Here is a 20,739-nt window from a genome sequence, read left to right on the forward strand (position 1 = left end):
CCAAACACAGTCTAAGAACATATATCTTGTGAGGATAATCAAACTTATGTATATGAATCCAAGCAAAGGCCTTCTATAATATACATTTACTCATTTAACTAAGATAGCATGTAATTTTTTGCCTCATAAAATCTATCTTTGTATGCACATGAGTGCCCTGATCTTATCCCTATCATTGGAATGCAGGCCAGTTGATAGTTTGTCGAATGTGATTTTATGATAAAAAAATTTAGAAATTAGGGCCACCTCTTTAGTATTCTTCTTTAGTATCTCTACTATTGGAATGCAGACCAGCTGATAGTTTGTCGACTGTAATTTTATGATAAAAAATTTAAGAAATTAGGGTCACCTCTTTAGTATTCCTCTTTAATATCTCTACTATTGGAATGCAGACCAGCTGATAGTTTGTCTACTATTGGAATTGAAGAGATTATTAGTTGGATCATGTTCATTGCTGACCAATTCAACTAGGAAGCAGCATAGCCAAATACGGATTAAAAAAAAAAAAAGAAGCCAGAACCATGTTGGCTTTTGGAAGGATTAGTCCACCGGCTCAGCCGTTGGCTTGGTCCAAATAAAAATTCCGCCCTAACCCGACGGTCCAACGCTAATCATTGAGCCTATCGATGATCGACCAATGGGGGGGGTTGGACTGGCGAGATTGAGCCGTTGGAAACTTTGGAACGCCGATGCTCCGTCGGATGAGATCTCTCGCTCCCTCCTCCTCCCCCGATTTCCCGGGTTTGATTCGCCCAACCTCTCCCTCTCTCTCTATTCCTGCTGCGTTCCCACTCGGAGCCCGTGGTCGACGCGACGAACGGCCACTCTTTCTTCCCCCAACCAGGAAGACCGAGAGACTGCCATACTTCGTCTTTCTCTCTCGCGCTCTTCTCGGGGATGGCGGTCGAAGGAGGAGCCCAAAGGCTTAGGACGCGGCGCCTCTCTCTGCTTCTCGTACCGGTGTTCCTCGTCGGCAGCGTGGTTCTTGGAGAGGATCATTCGTCGTCGTCAGGAGGAGGGGAGCGAGACCTTTACGCGTCGAAGCTGTCGGGGATCATCATACCCGGGTTCGCGTCGACGCAGCTGAGGGCTTGGTCGGTTCTTGACTGCCCCTACTCCCCCCTCGACTTCAACCCTCTCGACCCCGTCTGGCTCGACACCACCCGAGTAATTAATTATTAACCCCCCCAAAAAAACAAATCTTGTTTCTTCCCGTTTCTTTCTTTCTTCTTGGGTTCTTGTCTGTTTACTGCGCCGGATGAGTGCGGATGCTTGATGGATGCCTTCTTTCTGATAGGTTTTGGTCAAGACCGTTTCTTGGTGGGATGTTTTCCTTGACTCTCGCTCTCTAGCGATTTTTCATAAACTTTTGTTCTCGCTGGATTCTTATTGGTTTTCTACACTGAGTTTGACTTTTTCGCTCGAGATTGTTTCTTGTCAGGATGTTGTACTCTGCTCCCGTTTGGTACCATTGTCCTTTTGAGTTCAGTAAACTCCGAGTTAAAAATTCAAAGCCAATTATGGACAATCCAAATTCAAGTTAACTTGATCTATACTACAAAAAGTGGCTAGAAACTAAAATTTATAAATTTTGGTAGTTTCTGACTTAATCATCAAGTAAGTATCAAAATGGATTTTTTTAATAGCATGATACTATGCTTAACTATGATCTAACAATTAAAACTTAGTGTCATATTTTATGATATATAGATCATGATCCTATGTGTCACATTTTTCCCAACTTGATGCATACATTAGAGACCACCAAAATACATAAATTAAAACTTAGTGTCATATTTTATGATATATAGATCATGATCCTATGTGCCACATTTTTTCCAACTTGATGCATACATTAGAGACCACCAAAATACATAAATTTTGGTTTCTAGACATTTTTATAGCATAGATCATGTTCAATGGTTTGAATCTCCAATTTGAATAGCCTTCTATTGATTTTAAAATTGTTAACGCAATTTTCAAGGAGTTAACATGAAGTGTGTGGCCCAACTTTTTTTACATTCTTTCTTTAATATATATATATATATATATATATATTGTTATTGGATCTTACGTTTTTATTATGCTGAATCTGGGATTACGGTGGTGTCAATGCTTGATCGATGCATTTCCCATGGCAAGGTTTGCTCAAGATCATGTCTTGCTACGTGGGTCTTTTCCTTTGTTTACATTACACACTGTTTTCACACTGTTTTGTGTTGCAGCTTCCTCTTGGTGACTCTTAGGTCCTTCCCCTTCTGCTTTGATTCTCTTCTTGTTAAGATGTTTTCTTTGCTGCCAATTCCCATCAATTTCTTTTTTACTTTCTTGTAGTCTTCTTTTTTCTTCCCCCCTCAAAAAAGGTTCTGGGAATTTCAAGCTGCTTTGCCCAAGGTTTTATTAAGGTGCCGTGCTCTTTAGTCCCACAACCACCAAATTTTCTTTTAGTTTCATTATGATCTCTCTTTTATTTCTTGTATTGTAGGTGTGCTTGGTGGTGCTTCTGCTTTTCAAAAGCCCCTTTTTTCAAAAACTAGATTAATAGAAAACTACTGTCTAATATATTAACATTTGGCAATCACTTTTTTGTAACTACCTTTATAGATGTGCTTACCATATTTGAAAAATATGGAGCAATCTCGCCAAAAAAGCAGCTAAAAGTTAGTTTTCCTAATAATGCTTTTTTGACTTCTGCTTCTCCAGGAAACGCTTCTTAGATAATATTTCTAAATGCCTAACTTTTTTAGAAGGTACCTTTTTTAACTAATTTTACATTAAAAGATGCAAATGGACTTTCTTAAAGCAATACAAACATGACCTATACTTGGACTGGATTAACTTAAATACTTCATTGATTTGTCACTGCAGTTCCTCAGTGGCCACACATAACCATGTGTCACATGTCAAGAAAGTTTAGCCTCACTATTTTCTCAATGCATAAGTTTAACCTTTACCTACATAAGTGACAAGTATGATTTTTTTTGCTATTCATGTTAATTGATCATATAGCTTCAAGTGTTTAATTCTCATACTTGTAAATTAACTTTTTGGCGGTGTTTGTTTCTTATGTAGCCAAGTCCATTTTTAGGACTGTTTATGAGCTGATGGTATCATAGAACATGTCAAGATGTGTACCTTAATCATGACTTCTGCAGGTTCTTTCTGCTGTAAATTGTTGGCTTAAGTGCATGTTGCTGGACCCTTACAATCAAACTGATCACCCTGAATGCAAATCAAGGCCTGACAGCGGTCTTTCTGCTATCACAGAACTGGATCCAGGATATATAACAGGTAAATGCCTGCTTATTTTAGTTGTTGATCTACTGCCGAAATAGTGTTTCTTCAGCCTGCATTTCCTTCACTAAGTATGAGGTAGCTCATGCTTCTTTGTGCCTAGTCAACTTATTGGCTTTTACATTGTTACATGAACATGTCTCGTAATGGATGTTGGTATATTCCTCTGTTCTCTTATTTTTATTTACTTTTTTTTTGTCATGAATCCAGGACCTCTTTCTTCCGTTTGGAAAGAATGGCTTAAATGGTGCATTGAATTTGGAATCGAGGCTAATGCAATTATCGCTGTTCCATATGATTGGAGGTTATCAGCATCAAAGCTTGAGGAGCGAGACCTTTACTTTCACAAACTAAAGTTTGTATATTTCAGTTATATTATTTTGCTTATTTTCCAAATGATTTCCTTGCCAATTGCTGCAGTAGTGTTTTTTCTATGTCTATTTACTTTCAGTAGCACCTCTAATAGAAATTTGCTTGATGCCTTTATTTCATTTAATCTTTCGCATATCTTATCAGCGGCTCTGATGTTGTACTCACTTTTAGGGAAACTTCATTGTTGCGGCCTGCCAATTCAGGTTAGCAAATTTATGTTGGTAGCTAATAACAACCATTGGTTGGACAAAGGTACTTCAAAAACTGATGGGGAACTGCTTTTGAAGGCTAAAATGGAACCAATTTTCAGAAGTCAGAAAAAAGTTTCGGAAACATAAATTTTGCAATTCTAATTCTTCACATGAAGCTGATATAACAAATTTATTGAAGAAAGAGTGAATAATATCTAAATGCCAACTGCCATACTGTTTGGACATTATCAAGCAAAATTGAAGAAATTTTGGTAGTGGATATAGGGCAACGGCAGTGATTGGCATAACAAGTCATAAAGTCTGTAATTAAATATCTTTTCTCCTTTCCCTTTGACAGGATGGTAAGCTCATAGAACCTAATGTTCAGTGATTTTGTTCTTGTTCTTCATTTTCCTTGTTGTCACCAAATTGCAACAAAAGCATCAGTGAGGCCTACTTCTCCCATGCGATACCTAGCAAAAAGCTTTACCATCTCTAAATTCACGACATTTATTGGATGGATATGTTGAGTGATGAAATGGTTAAACAAGTTGTGCTGTTAGTTTTAGAACAAAGTTTAATCTAAACCCTTACAGACTGAACTTAAATGTTAATTAGTTTTTTTTTTCCTGAAGGGAAAAAGTTAATTAGAAATTGTTAAAATCATTTTTTGTCATATGCTCCCAAAACCTTCTTTTTGGCGCATGGAACTTGTATGTTTATCTTTTTGCTAAATCAATAGATACAATATCTTGATGTGAAGTTTTTTAGGGGATGAAACCCCCATAATCAAGATAACTTGAAAACATATAGGATGATGAAAGAAATCTCATAGTTGTTATATCCAAGCAAACTAATAGTCATCAAATGAGGTAAATAGTTCTAATTTGACTCATCAGCTTTTTGTTTCCGTTTTGACAGATGAATGCAATTTGCCATTGCAAATCTTGAATTCTCAATCAACCAGATTCTTTCCTGGTACAATGAATCTTGGAGACTTTCTCTCTACTCACAAGTTAAAATTGTGAAGCTATAAGGTAGGATTTGCCGGCCACCATTTACAGATTAGGTGTCATGGTGGGCTCCTTTCTTACACACAATCACCTTAGCATGGTATACTGAACTGGTCCGTACCGGCCGATTCAGCACGTACCGTACTAGTACCGTGGCCAACTGGTACGGTTCAGCTGTGGAAAATGATTTTCAATGCGTACTGGTGCGAACCGATCCGGTTCGCATTAGTACGCGCGGGGCAGTGCGCCCGCGTGCGTGGGAAAGAAGGAAGAGGAAGAAGAGGAAAGAAGAGGAAGAAAGAAGAGGAAGAAGAGGAGAAAGAGGAGGAGAAGAAAAGAAGAAGAAGAAAAGAGGCTGGGCCTCGGGCCGACCGCCTTCTTCATACCTCGACGAGGATCACCCCCCTCCTAAGATCCTTTCGCCCCTCCTTGCTTGGGAAGAAGGGGGGAAATAGAGGAGAAGAGAGGAGGAGAGAGGAGAAGAAAGGAGAAGATTCAGAAAGAATGAAGAAGAGAAGAAAAAGAAAAAGAAAAGCAAGAATTGAAATATCATGGTCACTAGCATGGTATATATTATATCATTTTGTGCCGATGGGCAAGTACTGGCATGATAACATACCAAGTACTGGCTTCCAGCTGGTGCTATGCTACTGTTGTGTGATCATTAGGCACTGGCATGGTATGTATTACACCATGCCGACTTCTAATTAAATCCATCATTAAGAGGAAACTGAAAGATTTTAATTCTAAGGCATGGATTTGAATTAGAATTTGATGATGGATTCTCATATTTGCTTCTGAATTAGAGTGTACATAATGAAGATTGGAGAGTGATGGCTTGCATTTTTCCGTTTCCGATTCATTTTGCATGCTTTTTAGTTTTTCCTCCTATCTTGCCTCATATTCTGTTTGAGACAGTTGATTATTTGTACTTTTTCAACAGTTTAATTATAATTAGATGCTTCTAATAATCACTTTAATTTTTTATTTTACCTTGCAGGTTAACTTTTGAAACTGCACTTAAACTTCGCGGGGGTCCCTCTTTGGTGTTTGCTCATTCAATGGGAAACAATGTTTTCCGCTATTTCTTAGAGTGGTTAAAACTTGAAATTGCACCAAAGCGTTACATCCAATGGCTTGATGAACACATACATGCCTATTTTGCTGTTGGTGCGCTCACTTTGCTTTCGTATGGGTTTTCTACTTGAACACTTGGCTCTCTACCTTATGCTTTTGGTTTGGTGATTTAATTTCAGGAGCTCCTCTTCTTGGTTCTACTGAATCAGTCAAGGCCACTCTATTCGGATTTACATTTGGTCTTCCAGTTGCCGAGGTACATTCATTTGCTCTCCTTAATGCATACCTCAGCTATGTGCCTTTTTTCTCCTTTTCCTGTGCTACTGCTGGTCACAGATTTATCTCCTATGTTAATAGAATTCCTAGTTGGTTACATCATTTGGGAGACCCTTGGTGAGAATGCTTCAGGAGCACCGCGTATAGAAGGCACAAATGTCAATAGTTGATAATATTGGCCAGAATAGCTTTCTGGTAATGCTAATGAGTTATAATTTAGCAGACTATGGTGGTCTTGCTTCTTGGTGTAGACATTTTCTTGCTTTTCTCTTTTCCCGTCAAAATCAATTGAACTAGTTAAACTTATTTTTGTGCAAACACACATTATATAAATTGAATTTCTTTTTTGCTTTAGCTAATTTCAGGAAGTGGCTTACCTTTTTGACATTTGGTATATGGAGGGGGAGGCTCTCCACTCTGACATAGTAGAAGCTAAAGTTATGAGATGATCGCCTGTCCCTTGGATTGTTGGTAAAAATGGGTATTTAATGTGCCACATGAAACATTAAATATAACTTACAGTATAGTGCCTTTCTTAAGGAAACATAAGCCTACAGTATGGAACACTTGTCAGCAACTTCAGGAGTGGAGACAACAACATCAAGCTTTCTATTTTACTAACAAGGGCAAGCAAGATCTTTGCCATGCCCTTTTGTTGTTCAGTGAATGTGTGGAATCGACTCTTTCCTTGTTGAGGATATATGTTGCTTCTACTATCAAAAAATCATTGATTTGTGAATTTCAAAATTTACTTAAAAAAAATTTACTAATAAAAAATGGGTTATGGAGAGATTACTAGAATTTAGGCGTTAAGCTATAATGATTTTCTGACTATGCAATGAGGAGATTCTCTTGATGCCACTCAAATCCGTGTCCATATGGTTGCAAATTAAATGGATCCAAATTTGATTCTAGGAATGAAGGGAATTCCTTGTTGGCTTGATATAACGTCGGAGGCAGTCTTAGGTAGGAATGAGAATTTGTAAAGCTGACTCTAAGGACTTGTTTGGTTCACAGGAAGAGGAGGGGGGAAAGTGTGGTCAACGGGAACATGACAAAGTAGCTTATGTTTGGTTGAAGATTTCAAATGAGAGAGATGGGAAAGTAGCCTTCCCATAGGAATAAGTTTTCCACCTCCTTAGAGATATAGAAACCCATGCGGACATGGGAAACCCACTTTCCCAACCAAGGTAAAATCCTTTTTTTCCCCAAAAATGCCCTTAATCCTAATAACTTATGTCCTTCCTTGTAGCCTATTTGTTAAGGGCATAAGAGATTTTACCCATGTTTTACAAGAAAGTAGATGCTCAACCAAACATAAGTCGCTCCGAAAAATGTGCTTCCTATGCCACTTTTCCGTGGCCAATCAAACATGCCAAAACTACTTTTCTAGATATAATATACCCAGGTATCAGCTTCCCAAGAAATACATTCCAATGAGGTAAAATTCTTCCCGTGAACTAAACGAGTCCTAAATCGTTGGGGAAAGTTATGATGGTTAAGGTCATGATTGTTATTATGAATACATATATAATGTAGTAATATTTAGAGTTTGCTAGCTCTTACCATGAACTTTGCTAAATGATTATTCTAAGATTTTCTCTTTCCTTTCCAAATGCGAAAGCCATGTATTTTACAGGCTTAGGCATGTTCATTTAGATATACTTCGTATACTTTTTTCTCCTTTCTCACTGATGAAAATTAACAAGTTAATTACTTCTTCTCCCACATTCTTTCATAATTCTTATGTAGTCATGTCTGATTGTTGGACCTGTATATGTTTTGGTCCTAGGCAAAGGTGCCTAAGGGGCTTCTGAACAACTAGAATAGGGTGCTGAAATTGAAGGACACTAGCAGACTTAAAATCCTAAATACCAAATTTCTTGAAAAGAAGTATAACCCATTCCCTTGTTGCCATAATTTCGACTATTTGAAGGTTTTCACTTTGCACGATGCCTTATTAGGTTAAAATTGGGAAAGATTATTAGCAAGAGGTTCGGCTAATTAATAGCAAGTAGCTAACCTATTGATTTTGCAATTAGATGTATCCCATTATTATATGCCCATGTTGTCCATTCCACTTCCATTGCATAGTGTGCTTTGATTTGGATGCAACAGGTCATCTTCTAATACTTTCTTTTCGAGTACATCTCCTCTGTTGCTGATGCTATTCTATGCGGCTACAGTCTTTTACACTCAAATTATTGACTTGGTCTTAAGGCATTCTGGGCATGCTGCCCTTATTCACAAGTATTTGATAAACCTGTCTTATGTTTTAACTAGTACATTTTATCAGGGAACGGCACGATTGATGTATAATTCATTTGGTTCTTCTTTATGGATGATGCCATTCTCAAAGTACTGTAAAGCAGATAATGTCTACTGGAAACATTTTTTTGAGGAAGGGGAATATCGTCGTCATGCTTACCATTGTGATGAAATAGAATTTCAAACAAACTACTCTGGTTGGCCGACAGAAATTATAAATATTGAGCTTCCTTCTATTCAAGGTGCCTTTTGATCTCTCTCTCTCTCTCAAAGAAGTACTATTAAGCTCTATGTGTAGTCAATTTACTGTTTCAATCTGCAGGCTCAGATGCTTATCCATCAATCTCGGATGTAGCTCAGGACATGACTTCTAGCATGGAATGTGGAAGACCTATTCAATTATCTTTTTCTGCTAGAGAAGTTTCTGATGGTACCTTCTTCAAAGCAATAGAGGACTATGATCCGGATAGCAAAAGACTCCTGCACCAGCTACAGAAGTGAGTTCATCATTTTTCAGATACCCATTTTATGAACTCATGTGCATGTTGAAATGGTTGTATTCTCATGTGCACGGTGATATTATGGTTTGCATCATCTTATTGTGGCAAGTTATGCTTAGGTCTAGTTTTGCACCTTTGCTCAACCCACTATAGCTAATGCAAAGTTGCTCTCTTCTCTCTCCTTTTTCTCACACAAACTTCTACTTGTCTGTTTCTGCTCTTGCAAATGCTAATGAAGCAGAATTTCACCATCCATATCATTGGATGACTATCAAATTAGCTATTGCTGGATCCAGCTGCCACTTTAACCTGCTAGAGTTCTGATATCACTTGTTGGGATACCGGGTAGTGAATGATGATAAAATTTGGTTTGGCATCGCTCTTCAAAATTCTAATATGTCTGAGGCATAGAATGAAAAACCTAAACAATCTCTACATGGTGGACAATCCAAGTAAAAGAACCTTGACAGTTCAAGGCTGTGGATGGATGCCACAGCTACCATCTCAAATAATGATGAATTTATCTTAATTTTTAAGAGAAACATGTTATTGAAATCTGTAAACCTCAGGTACTACCAGGATGACCCAGTGCTGAATCCTCTAACACCCTGGGAGAGACCTCCACTGAAGAATGTCTTTTGCATATATGGGATTGATTTAAAGACTGAGGTATCACTTGTTTTGTCTGAACAAAGTAGATGTACATATTTTCTGCAAGCAAAATTAATATGGATTCCTTTCCAGGCTTCCAATTTTATCATCATTATTCTATTCTGCTAACTAGGTGTATTTATGTGGTGTACTAATCTTTATTTTTTTACGTATACAAATAATTCTTTACTTCTTTTATAATTCATTTAAATGCTTACGCATGTGCTGCAATTTCCTTTTTATCTTTCTTGTTATGATTTCCTTTGCAATGGATATCTGACACTTGCTGCTGGAAAACTGTTGCACTTGATATATCCTGGATTCACTTGCTTTATCTTTATAATGCCAAAGTTAACATAGGCTGTCTGCCAGTAGTTACATGTAGTTTTAATTTTACGATGGTGTTTATGCTGTTATACACTATTATTATGCCCTTAAACATATCATGGCATTCAAATGATACGGTAATTTTATCCTTGATGGATTCAAGATCTCACAAATTAGCTGCAATCTCTACTATTTTACAAATGTTTATGCAAGTGTCAAAATTTAGATTATAGAAAATAATGTCTAGACAATGTGCTCTCACCAAGGATTTTAATATTGCCTGTTCGATAAAGTAGTACTGGTATTATGATGTTCTGGTAGAAAAATGATATCCGTACAGATGCGAGAGACCTGTTCTCTCTTGAACCTGTCTGTACCCACCATATCAGTTGCCTATTGACAGATTCATACCGACCGCACCTATTGCTTTTCACTCTTCTTGATACTATCTCAGTTCGACCAGACTGTATCAGTGGTAGATCGTTCCGGGACAAAACTGGTACGTGGCTCAATACCAATGTTTAAACTTTTGGCTCTCAGATTCCCTTCAAAAATTTAAAAAGGGTTGCATGGGTTAATGGTAATGCTACAACATTACTGCAGTCAAAGATACTTTATGGTATAATGAAGAAAAGAACCTGGGAATAACTTGCAGAAGGACTTGATTCTTAAGTTCTATATTTTGCATTTTTCATAACTTATGATAACCAAGAAAAGTTGCTAATGCAATGCATTTGGGTCGGTATTAATTTATCCGCTTACATCAAAGAATTTAGTTTTTTTTTTAGCTATCAGCCATTCTTTTATTTATGTTGGAAAAATTCTGCAGCTATTCAGGATTATTAGCTGATGGATGCTCTGTTATATTTTATGAAACAGGTCGGATACTACTTTGCACCCAGTGGCAAACCATATCCTGATAACTGGATCATAACTGATGTTATTTATGAACTTGAAGGAGCCCTGCTTTCAAGGCAAGTGTCAACCCAGATCCAACTTATATATATCTAATAGTAACAGAAATAACATACATGTAGTACAGGAGTAGTAGTAGTGGTGGTAGTAATAACATTACCACTACTCGTCATCTTCACATGTGTGTGTGTCACTGTGATGCCCGTACTTCTAAATTACTAGAAAGTTGGGTCTTTTTATTGGTAAAGTTTGAACTCCCCAATAGAAGGATATATGTTTCTCTCTTCATTTGCATTTAATACAAGCTGGGAGGCCTAGCACGAGTTTTAGAGCAACACAGAAGAAGATTGAACTAGTTATTGCAAGAAATTAAACTAACTCTAGAAGTAAGAAAGCTAATATAAATTTTAAAATCTAAAGGTTGTGGAGTAAAGAAGGAATTGAGGGTTAACTAGGGATAATTAGTAGCCTACCTTGCTACCTAAGACCCTCGTTGTTGCTCGGAATCCATTGCATGTTATTGAACGAGACACCGATCTGCCAAAATCTACCTCGCCACCACCGATCTCCAGATCCACCAAGGCGCCCCAGAATCTACCAGAGTCGCGTAGAATCCACCATGCAAAAAATTTAAAGGGAAACCATGAGTTAACATGTACTCAAAAAAATTTTGATTGAACTGACATGTAAAACTAGGGTACATAGAGGGAGGGGTATTTGCAGGCTCTAGGGTCCATCAAATTATAGCAATGACTGGATACCCTTAGAGCTTGATCAAGAAATCGACAAACAAGTCCTAAGACCCCTAGAACAATTAATCTTACTGAAGGGGCAATTTTAGAAAAAAATTCATTCTGCCGCCGAGCCCAGTGCCATTAAATCGGGTCAGATGGCAGTTAGTTTGTCATCAGATTTGATGGTGAACAGGGTGTCATTAGATTCTAGGCTCTGAGTCTGACTTGATTTTGGACGTTGAAGTTGATGCCATCCTAATTTTTCAGATGATGTATGGACTGTCATTGGAACAAGCTGAGTTGTTGGACTGGGTTGCTTCAAAGGCCTTTTGGAAGGTTTTTTACCATAAGATCGTTCTAATAGCGAATTTGCTTCTGACAGCAAACTTTGTGCCGTCGCCTAACCATTTGGTCTGTGCCTGGGCCTTGGCTGGTTCCTGCTTGCATCAACTTTTTTCCAGATGGACTTGGCTTTTTTGAGGGGCGATGGAGGCATGTGCGATGTTAAAGGGTATTTTAGTGTTTTAAACGGTTGTTCGGCTCCAGAATTTATGTGTCTTCAACTTGATAGCTATGATTAGGTGGGGGAAATCATTGTTGAAGTTTGCTTAAATCATGGTTCTTGGTGCCTTAAATGCTCCTCTTCATTGCTGGAGTCTTCTGCTGCATAGAGGTAGGCTAGAGTATTCCATTGTTAAACAATAACTGAGTGATGGAAAACGAAGCTCCTTGCAGCAGTCAGGTTATTTTAGTTTGTGCAAAGTCCATATTAGTGCTTCAGTTTCTTCTGCATTGCACTATTAAGCGGTTTTCAAATTTAAGGGTGGATGGTTGTATGTCTCATTTGTCGCTTATCAATATAATTTGTTTGTTGATGGTCATTGAGGAACATGTTTATTTCATCCAAACCAAGAAATCTTATTCCAACTGAGTGGGAATCTAGCTAACCTTCTTGATACGCTGTCACTGGAATGAGACAATGTTTTGGAGCTTGGACCTCTTTGTCGGTAGCAGTGGTCAGCTTATATTAGGTTGCATAAAAAATCAGAGCCTGAGATCAATATCATCCTGCTTATTAGAGTACCATGATGCTTCAACATGAAGTAATGGACCATCTTAACTGCTAGATCAACTAATTCTCTTGGACATATTAGTGAAGTTGAGAATCTTTCAGCATCTTCAACTTCATTATTTTACATTACAATGTCTGCATAATTCCATTGGAGAGCCCAGTATGGATTGGAAATGATGATAGGTCAGGAGAGAACATGAAGAATATGATGAATAAGAGACAGGTGAATACATAAAAAGGTATAAGCAGGATGTCTTAGAATAAGTCAAGGTTTGGACTTGAGCCAATTACATTATGAGGCAGCAATTCAAGTTCAATAAAAAGAAAGGCTTCGAGGTGACAATAACCGCAGGTTGTCTTCCCAGTGTGGTCAAGAATGATGATATGTTACCAGGTATAAGTATCTTGCTGAGAATTGTGCTAAGGATGTATTGGTATTTCATATGCTCATTATGTGTCTGTAATTGTGTTTTATCAAAAAATATATCTAGTCAGTCTGTGCATATCTAGTATCAGTTATAATGGTACAGTCACTTCTTTTTTTGAGAGAGAAAAGGAGGGAAACCCAGCCTTACTGTATTACCAAGCCCAAATTTTTGAGGATGCACCACCCAATACTCGAATCCAGAACCTCTATTGCTAAGTGGAGGGGTGTGACCATTGGGATAAACCCCAACTCACAAGTGATACCACCATCTTGATTCTTAACTTTATTGTTTGTGACTACAATAGAATAGTTTGTCTTATCAAACTTCATTTTTTACACAATATTCTTCATTCTCGTGTCTGCCTATCTACCTAGTAGTTTTGAATTTTTTTGGAACTTATCATTTGGATGTAGTGCTTTTATTTTCATTCTTAGATTTATTTTTTGTATATATTCTTATCAGATCTGGTAATTCAGTCAGCGGGAATCCTGGAGCTGTGAGTGGGGATGGAACCGTATGGATGATAACTAATCTACATCATTTAGTATATGGATGTCTTTAGGATTTCGATATAGAATTAGAGTATATCTATATGATGCCCAATATTCCCAAAATTAGTTGGCATTTAGTCATCTGTTATTGAAGTTCTACTTGACAGGTTTCATATAACTCCCTCTCGTGGTGCAAAACCTGGCTTGGTTCCAAAGTAAACATAACAAGAGCTCCACAGGTATACTAATGGTCTCTTAAGCCACATTGAGAAGGTGCACTTATATCTCTCCATTGCTCTTCTATTTTTCAATGTAGGCTTTGTAAAGCTTTTGCTGACTGGCACTAAACACCACCATAGGAATGAATGAGAAGAGGATAGAAAAGCTGAAGCTATATAGATGGGATAAGGACTTCTCTATATTGATTCAGTTTTTGCTTTTGTTATACTAATTCTTTAACATTACTTGCTAGTTGTAATTTATGATTATTAGCTTATCACATTCTTGTTGTATCAATGTACTGGCTGTTGAACACTTCTGTGCATGAATATAGTTGGAAGGGCGATCCAGTTGAGGCATACTAATTTGAAGCTAGTAAATTCACCCATCAAAGAATTAATCAGTTGAATAATGAACTTGGAATTAACAGAGAACATTGGTTGAATATACCATTGTCAAATGATTTGGATTTTTGAGGATTCAATCCTTGAGTTTCTACATTAAACATTCCACTGTTTCAACTAAAACATTTGAATTTTTGGACTTCTGAACTTGTGAGCTGAAATATAGAATAAGCTAGTTTATGTCCAAACTAAGGCTAAAACTTTCTAGGAGAGATGTTTGTTTCAGCCAAGTATATAAACCATGTCCTAGAATGCTGAAGATGCCCATATCACAGAGTATGGAACTTGAATTCAACATCACACCAACTTTCAAAGGTAATAGCAAAGTTTTCAAGGCGCCACTTATACTATGTGAGGCACATATGCGTTTAGGATCTTGTGACCTCTACACATTTTATCCTTGATTTTCCATCTTGCTTTCATGCTTTCTTATTACCCTATTTCAAGTTTTGATTAATAGTACCTTATTTGGATTGAAATGAAGTTTCGATTCAGAATTATGGCTTGGTCTTTTGAAACTCTTTATACTTTTGATATTTTCTTGGAAGCATGTTCTTTATCAATGCAATATGTTGTGCTATTGTGTAGACTTATGCCTGTATCCTTATTATTGGTAGTGCAGTCTGAACATGACGGATCGGATGTTCAGATAAGCCTGAATGTAGAGCATCATCAGGATGAAGACATAGTTCCAAACATGACAAGGACTCCCCGTGTCAAGTATATAACGTACTATGAAGATTCTGAAAGCATTCCAGGAAGGAGGACAGCAGTTTGGGAACTGGATAAGGGTATGCTGATTGGTCAGATCTTTAATTTTTAGGATAAATTGATTGTTTTTATTTTTTGAATTTTATTTTCGGCAACCTGATGATTTAGAGCCTTCTTAGCATCATTTGAAGCCCTAATCACCTGGCCGTGAGTTTGAAGTGTCATTAATACAACCTGTTTTGCACCAAAACAATATCCACTCAAAAAAAGTTACAATATTTGAAATATGTGATTGTGTTCCATATGATTGTTCGTTTGCTTTCTAATCAAATTAAAGTGGCACATGGACTCTCCTAACCCAGCTATGTTCACATTATGACTTTCTTATGCTGATATCTCTTAAAAAAAAATTCTGAAGGAATTATAACTTTAATTTACTAGTGAGAAAGAGTTACTGTGAACCCATATTTATTCTGTATGAGATTTACTCTCTAAAATGCCAAAAGTATAGATAATGGAATATAAAATAATTATGAATAAATTACAAAAACCCTTTTGAAGTTTACGTTTATTACACTTACACCCAATAGTTTGTAAAATCTAAACTTACACTTGATTAAATTAACGGTGTTAGTGAAACTATTTACCTCATGTGAAAAGTCTAAATTGCTCTTGAGTGGGGTGGGGTGGGGTGGGGGATGCTTATGTTTCCTTATATCCTTGGTGGTTGTTATGTTACTTAAGGTTATTTTGATTATTTTTGATTTTTTTTTTTCTGATGCGGTATTTGAGTTCTTTTTAAGGTTAATGGTTTGACTAACATTCTGTCAATTTATAGATTAAAGTGTTGGATAAAAATAAATTTCGGGGAGATAAGTGTTGGTTTTTCAAACTATCGGGTGTAAGTGTAATTTACCCTTGATCTCAGAGTTTTTTTTCTAATTTAATCAATAATCAAATATCCCAAGATTGCTGTAAGGTGCGTCACTTCAGAAACAAGTTGCTTTGTGTCTATTATTTGGCCATGGAAATAAGATTAATAAGGATTCATGACAATCCTGAAAAATGTGTAGACATGTTAATAGCTTACACTATTTATTACGTCATTGCTTTCCAATTAGAATTGATATGATTGGTGATTCTCAATCATTCCAGAGGTGGAATATATGTATGAAGGTGAATTTACATTATACTCCTTGGTAGAAACTGTTTGGATAGGGAGGCTACTTACTAGAGAGAACCCTCTGCTAGAAGATGCAAGTTCTCCGTGTTTCCCTGCTTTTGTTCAAATTTTCCTTGTGTAGTTTTATCCTTGTATAACCGTATTATGGTTAACTTTTGTTCTTAAAATCCTCGACGTAAACTGGGGTCCCTGATTATCATCTCTCTTTTACAGCAAACCACAGAAATCTTGTTAGATCTCAAGTTTTAATGCGTGAGTTATGGCTTCAAATGTGGCATGATATACATCCTGATGCAAAATCAAAATTTGTAACAAAAGGTATTATCCCCATCATGTGTTTTTTCTGTAATCTTCTTCTCCATTTGAGTTCTGGAGTTCCTAAAATTGGCATGCGAGCAGCCAGGCGTGGTCCATTGAGGCATGCAGACTGTTACTGGGATTATGGAAAAGCTCGGTGTGCCTGGCCTGAATATTGTGAATACAGGTTATGTATTTGCCTCTGTGTCATTTCTTCTATCTGACTTTGTTTTCTGTATCAAATGTCTCATTCTAGATGCTAATCCAAATGGTAATTCAGGTATGCATTTGGTGATGTTCACCTTGGGCAGAGCTGCAGGCTGAAGAACTCTTCCACGGACCTCCTCTTGCACTATCTATAGAGTAAGCTGCTCATTCTCTCAGTCAATTATTATTGTTAGAAATGCGTCAAAAAAAATAACTCTTTTAAGGCCTTGCACACTGCAATCATTTTTGCATGCTAATATCCTGTTTCCTACTGCATCAATATTGTCACAACTCGCAACCCATTTTTGCAAGCTTCTTGTTCAGCAAGATCAAAATTTTCCATCCTAATCAGTATCTGGTCATGATTGAGCAGGGTAAGATCTTCTTTGGATGGACAGCTTTTTTTGCTTTTCCTTTTTTTCTTCGCATGTGACTTTTCAACAACACCAGAATAATCACTGAAGAGCAATTGATCCTACTTGGGTCGGAAAAGGAGACAAATGAGATGTACACTACACTAACTGGCAGCTCGCAAATGTACCAGTTGATCTTTTTCATCTCTGAGAACTTTGTTGGCCAATTCTTGGAACTTTAATGACATCCCTGCTGGGCTGCCCTTCGGAACTCGAAAGACATCATTGGTTTGCCACAACAGCAGGAATGGCTTGAGTGCATGCGTGCATCGTGCGAGAAGAATTGCAACATGTTGTACCTGTGGCATAATTAAGCATACTTAAGCATCTACATACACCAATGTTTTTCTAACCGTAAAATTGTAAATTTACTTTATTAAATGAGTTTGTAGTTCGCCGCAGACTACCATCTTCCTTGTTCTTGTTCGAGTTCTTGCGAGATTCATTTCTGTAGCAGCAAACAAACTTCTGATGGATGCTTCGCCTGGATATCGTATGGTACAAATAATGATGATAGATTTGCTGAGACTGCAAGGTGTCAACTGAATAGCAGGTTATAAGGATCATTGGGGTGATGTTCCAAGAAGTGCTCTCTAGTATCAGCTTGCAGAGGTCTAAAGACCCTCAAAACAATTCCTTAGTTTTATTTTATTTTACAAATACAGATATGGATATAAATATTAGTTAGAAGTAAAAATTTATATCCATATCTATTTTAAATGGATACGAATATTAAAAATATGGATATAAATATAAATATAACTCAAAAAATTAAATTTTATAATCGTAGAATCCAAGATATTACTATATATATAATAAATCAAGTTAAGATCATGTTATTGTGGTTATGTATTTTTTAAAAAAATTTATTAGTGTTGTATAGGATTAAATAGAGTTAAAAATAGAATTAGATATTTCAACAAAAATTGAATAGTTATGTATTTATTTTTATATTTAATTTTTTATAAATGTAATTAGGGATACAAGTATTAATGGGATGCTTAAATTATTATCCATATGGATAGGTTCGAATAAAAAATATAAATTTAAACGGATGTTATTCGATCCACTTCAACCCCTACCGTTCTTGCAAAGCTTTCTCTTGCAAAGCTTTCTTGGTTTGTCCACGTTAGGAGCCGTCCAACGTTCTTCCCTTATCTTCTTCCTCGATCTCTCTCATTCGCTCTTATTTCGGAGAGTGAGAGGGGTAAAATGGCGGCAGCTCTGGTGGGGCACTCGGCGCTCTTCTTCGCGAGGACCGAGGGATTGAATTCTTCTTCTCCTAAGGTTGGGGTTAGGGTTAGGGTTTGGAGCGTCAGGGCTTCGCTACCCTCCAATCAGTGCTCGATGCTAGGGTTCGGGAGGTCCCAGTTGGGCGGTGCCAGGATCGGCATCTCCCAAGCCCCCCCGCCCAATCCCATCCTTCCCATTGCTCCCGTACGGCCCATCGTTGCCCGTGAGTCTCTCGATCTCTTCCTCAACTTGTGCTGCTCTTTTTTTTTTCTATGTTTAACTCTTTATTCTCCGCGGTCAGTTTTTTAACCTAATTCTGGGTATTGGATGATTATAATATCATGGAATGCGGTAGTTTTACTACTTCTAGCGAACCAAAATATTCCTCCGAAGAAGAAAAGTAGAGATATACAAAAAAAAAAAAAGGAAGAATTTTTGCTGAATTTTTAAATACAAGATATGTGGTATTAACGAGACTCTTTGTGATGTTCGAATGTAAATAATTTTCTCATATTTAGAGAGAAGGATGGGAAACTAAAGGCCATGCTACAACCTAAATCTATGCCAAAGGAATTGTTACCACAATTATATCCTTTTAATACCATAAAGCATTGAGTAGAGGAAGCGGAATCATTGAATCGTGCCCCTTGTACAAGGCAAAGGCTTGTTCTCAAGATTGAAACTTGTTAAGCAGTATTGATTGCCCCTCTACCTCATTTTTCCTACTAAAGACTGGATCTTTATCCAAGAAAAAGCGCATCTTCACTCTCCTTCTGGAATTGCAAAAGAGGGTCTTGTTTCTAAATCATTCATTCGTCTCCATCGCGATTTCAGTTTTGAATTCCAGTGAGAGAGAGGTAGCTCTTCCTCCCTTTTTCTTTCTTTTAAGTAACATCAACTTGTAACCTTAAGATCTTGGCACAACAAATGAATCGTACCATTTAATGAATCCAAAGTGCGTGCGTGTGTGTGTGTACATACATGCATATATATAAATATATACATATGTACACATACATACATTTGTACATACACATGCATATATATACATACATATATATATATATATATATATATATATGAACAACAATTTATTTTGGAGAACGAGGAACTGAACCATATCATAATCGCTTGTATGAATTCGTGGTTACCTGTAATATCTCGACTAGCTAGGACAGGATTCACTCCCTTTTCTCCTCAAATGTGTTGGTAAAATGTTAAAAGTTCAAAAAGTTTCTGGTGCACTTGAATTGTGGACTGTGAATTTAGAAGTCCTATGCAGTCGTCAATCCTGAAGCTAAAAAGATACTTATTTCTTCATCATCTCAGCTGAACATCGAAAATCCTGGATCACAAAGGGACTCCGCTCTTTCTCCTCTCAGCCTTTTTTTTTTCTTCTGATGGTCTTTTTTTTATGTCGTCCCTTTTGTTTATCCATTTCATTGAGCTGTTGGATTTTTTGAATCTTTAAACCAATAGTGTTCTGCTATTCATTTTTGTCATTCCAGTTGTTATCATTCATTCAGTTCCTGTGCCGGTGCAGTTTAAAAGCCTGTGAAGTTTTTGTGATATTTCTTAAAATTGAAAAAAAAAAAAAAGTTTTGTGACTTATCAAATATGGAGTCCCGGTGCTTTCTTCGACCATTCCGACATATATTTTATTTTTATTGCTCATAGGACAAGTAACAACGATGTTCTTATAAGAGGTAGTGCACCTTAAGATCACATCAAAATATTATTTTGCTGGTAAGATTGAGTTTTATGTTGCTGCCATGGTTTCTTATTCAAGGGAACTGTATCTGAAAGTTCATTGCAAATGTTTTGGAAATTTAACAAGCAAGCTCATCCTGCTTAGGCTCTTGTTTGTGTCAGTATAAGGCATATAATTATGTCAGATGTTGGTACTTGTTACTAGGTTAGCTACGGCCAGCTCTCAACCAAACTGCATGTTGGATGCGTTCGGTAACAGGACCATTCTTGTTTGTATCTCTCAGTTAAATGACCATAAAAATTTACCCGCGAAAACCTTCATTTTACGTTAGCAACATATCGACCATACCATCTGCCCTGCTTGTGTTTGATGATTTAACTCAGAGACCTTGTGGATTCAGGTCGGGTATGCCCTTTCACTGGAAAGAAGGCGAACAGGGCCAACAAGGTCTCCTTCTCAAACCACAAGACGAAGAAGCTGCAGTTTGTGAATTTGCAGTACAAGAGGGTGTGGTGGGAAGCAGGGAACCGCTACCTCAAGCTGCGCCTGTCCACCAAAGCACTCAAGACCATCGAGAAGAATGGGCTGGATGCTGTTGCTAAGAAGGCAGGAATTGACCTCAGGAAAAAATGAGCTCATCAAACCACTTTTTTTTTTTTTTTGTGCATGCGTTGTTTGGACAAACCTTGGATTTGCATTAAAAGGTTGGTTCCCTCCGACCACATCTATTAGTCCCTGTGTCTTAACATGGA

General features: G+C 37.3%; 2 protein-coding genes across 13 annotated transcripts; both read left to right on the top strand.

Annotated features, from left to right (window-relative positions):
- The first annotated feature begins 663 nt into the window (after positions 1–663).
- Positions 664–17,444, top strand: PSAT1 (phospholipid sterol acyl transferase 1). 12 transcript variants are annotated; one of them, XR_015969528.2, is made up of 17 exons: positions 689–1,167; positions 3,156–3,291; positions 3,505–3,649; positions 5,871–6,040; positions 6,127–6,203; positions 8,520–8,733; positions 8,814–8,988; positions 9,561–9,660; positions 10,373–10,468; positions 10,849–10,943; positions 13,581–13,632; positions 13,777–13,848; positions 14,850–15,023; positions 16,340–16,444; positions 16,526–16,610; positions 16,704–16,786; positions 17,004–17,444. XR_015969528.2 is itself a non-coding variant. In XM_039123183.3 (17 exons), the coding sequence occupies exons 1-16, from the start codon at positions 898–900 to the stop codon at positions 16,783–16,785; spliced, it is 2,043 nt and encodes a 680-aa protein (XP_038979111.1). In that variant the 5' UTR covers positions 689–897; the 3' UTR covers position 16,786; positions 17,004–17,444. The 12 variants fall into 12 exon arrangements, 6 of the variants coding, with proteins under 6 accessions (XP_088562218.1, XP_038979111.1, XP_088562217.1 ...); XR_005510306.3 differs by having other exon boundaries at positions 14,855–15,023; positions 16,530–16,610; XR_015969529.2 differs by having other exon boundaries at positions 13,581–13,614.
- Positions 17,445–18,107: 663 nt separating this feature from the next.
- Positions 18,108–20,718, top strand: PRPL28 (Ribosomal L28 family). The gene is made up of 2 exons (XM_039123182.3): positions 18,108–18,499; positions 20,388–20,718. The coding sequence occupies exons 1-2, from the start codon at positions 18,256–18,258 to the stop codon at positions 20,618–20,620; spliced, it is 477 nt and encodes a 158-aa protein (XP_038979110.2). The 5' UTR covers positions 18,108–18,255; the 3' UTR covers positions 20,621–20,718.
- Positions 20,719–20,739: the final 21 nt, after the last annotated feature.

This window comes from Phoenix dactylifera, chromosome 10 (assembly GCF_051530095.1).
Source record: "Phoenix dactylifera cultivar Ajwa chromosome 10, Ajwa_hap1_PhDact_Kaust_v1.1, whole genome shotgun sequence".
Taxonomy (NCBI): domain Eukaryota; kingdom Viridiplantae; phylum Streptophyta; class Magnoliopsida; order Arecales; family Arecaceae; genus Phoenix; species Phoenix dactylifera.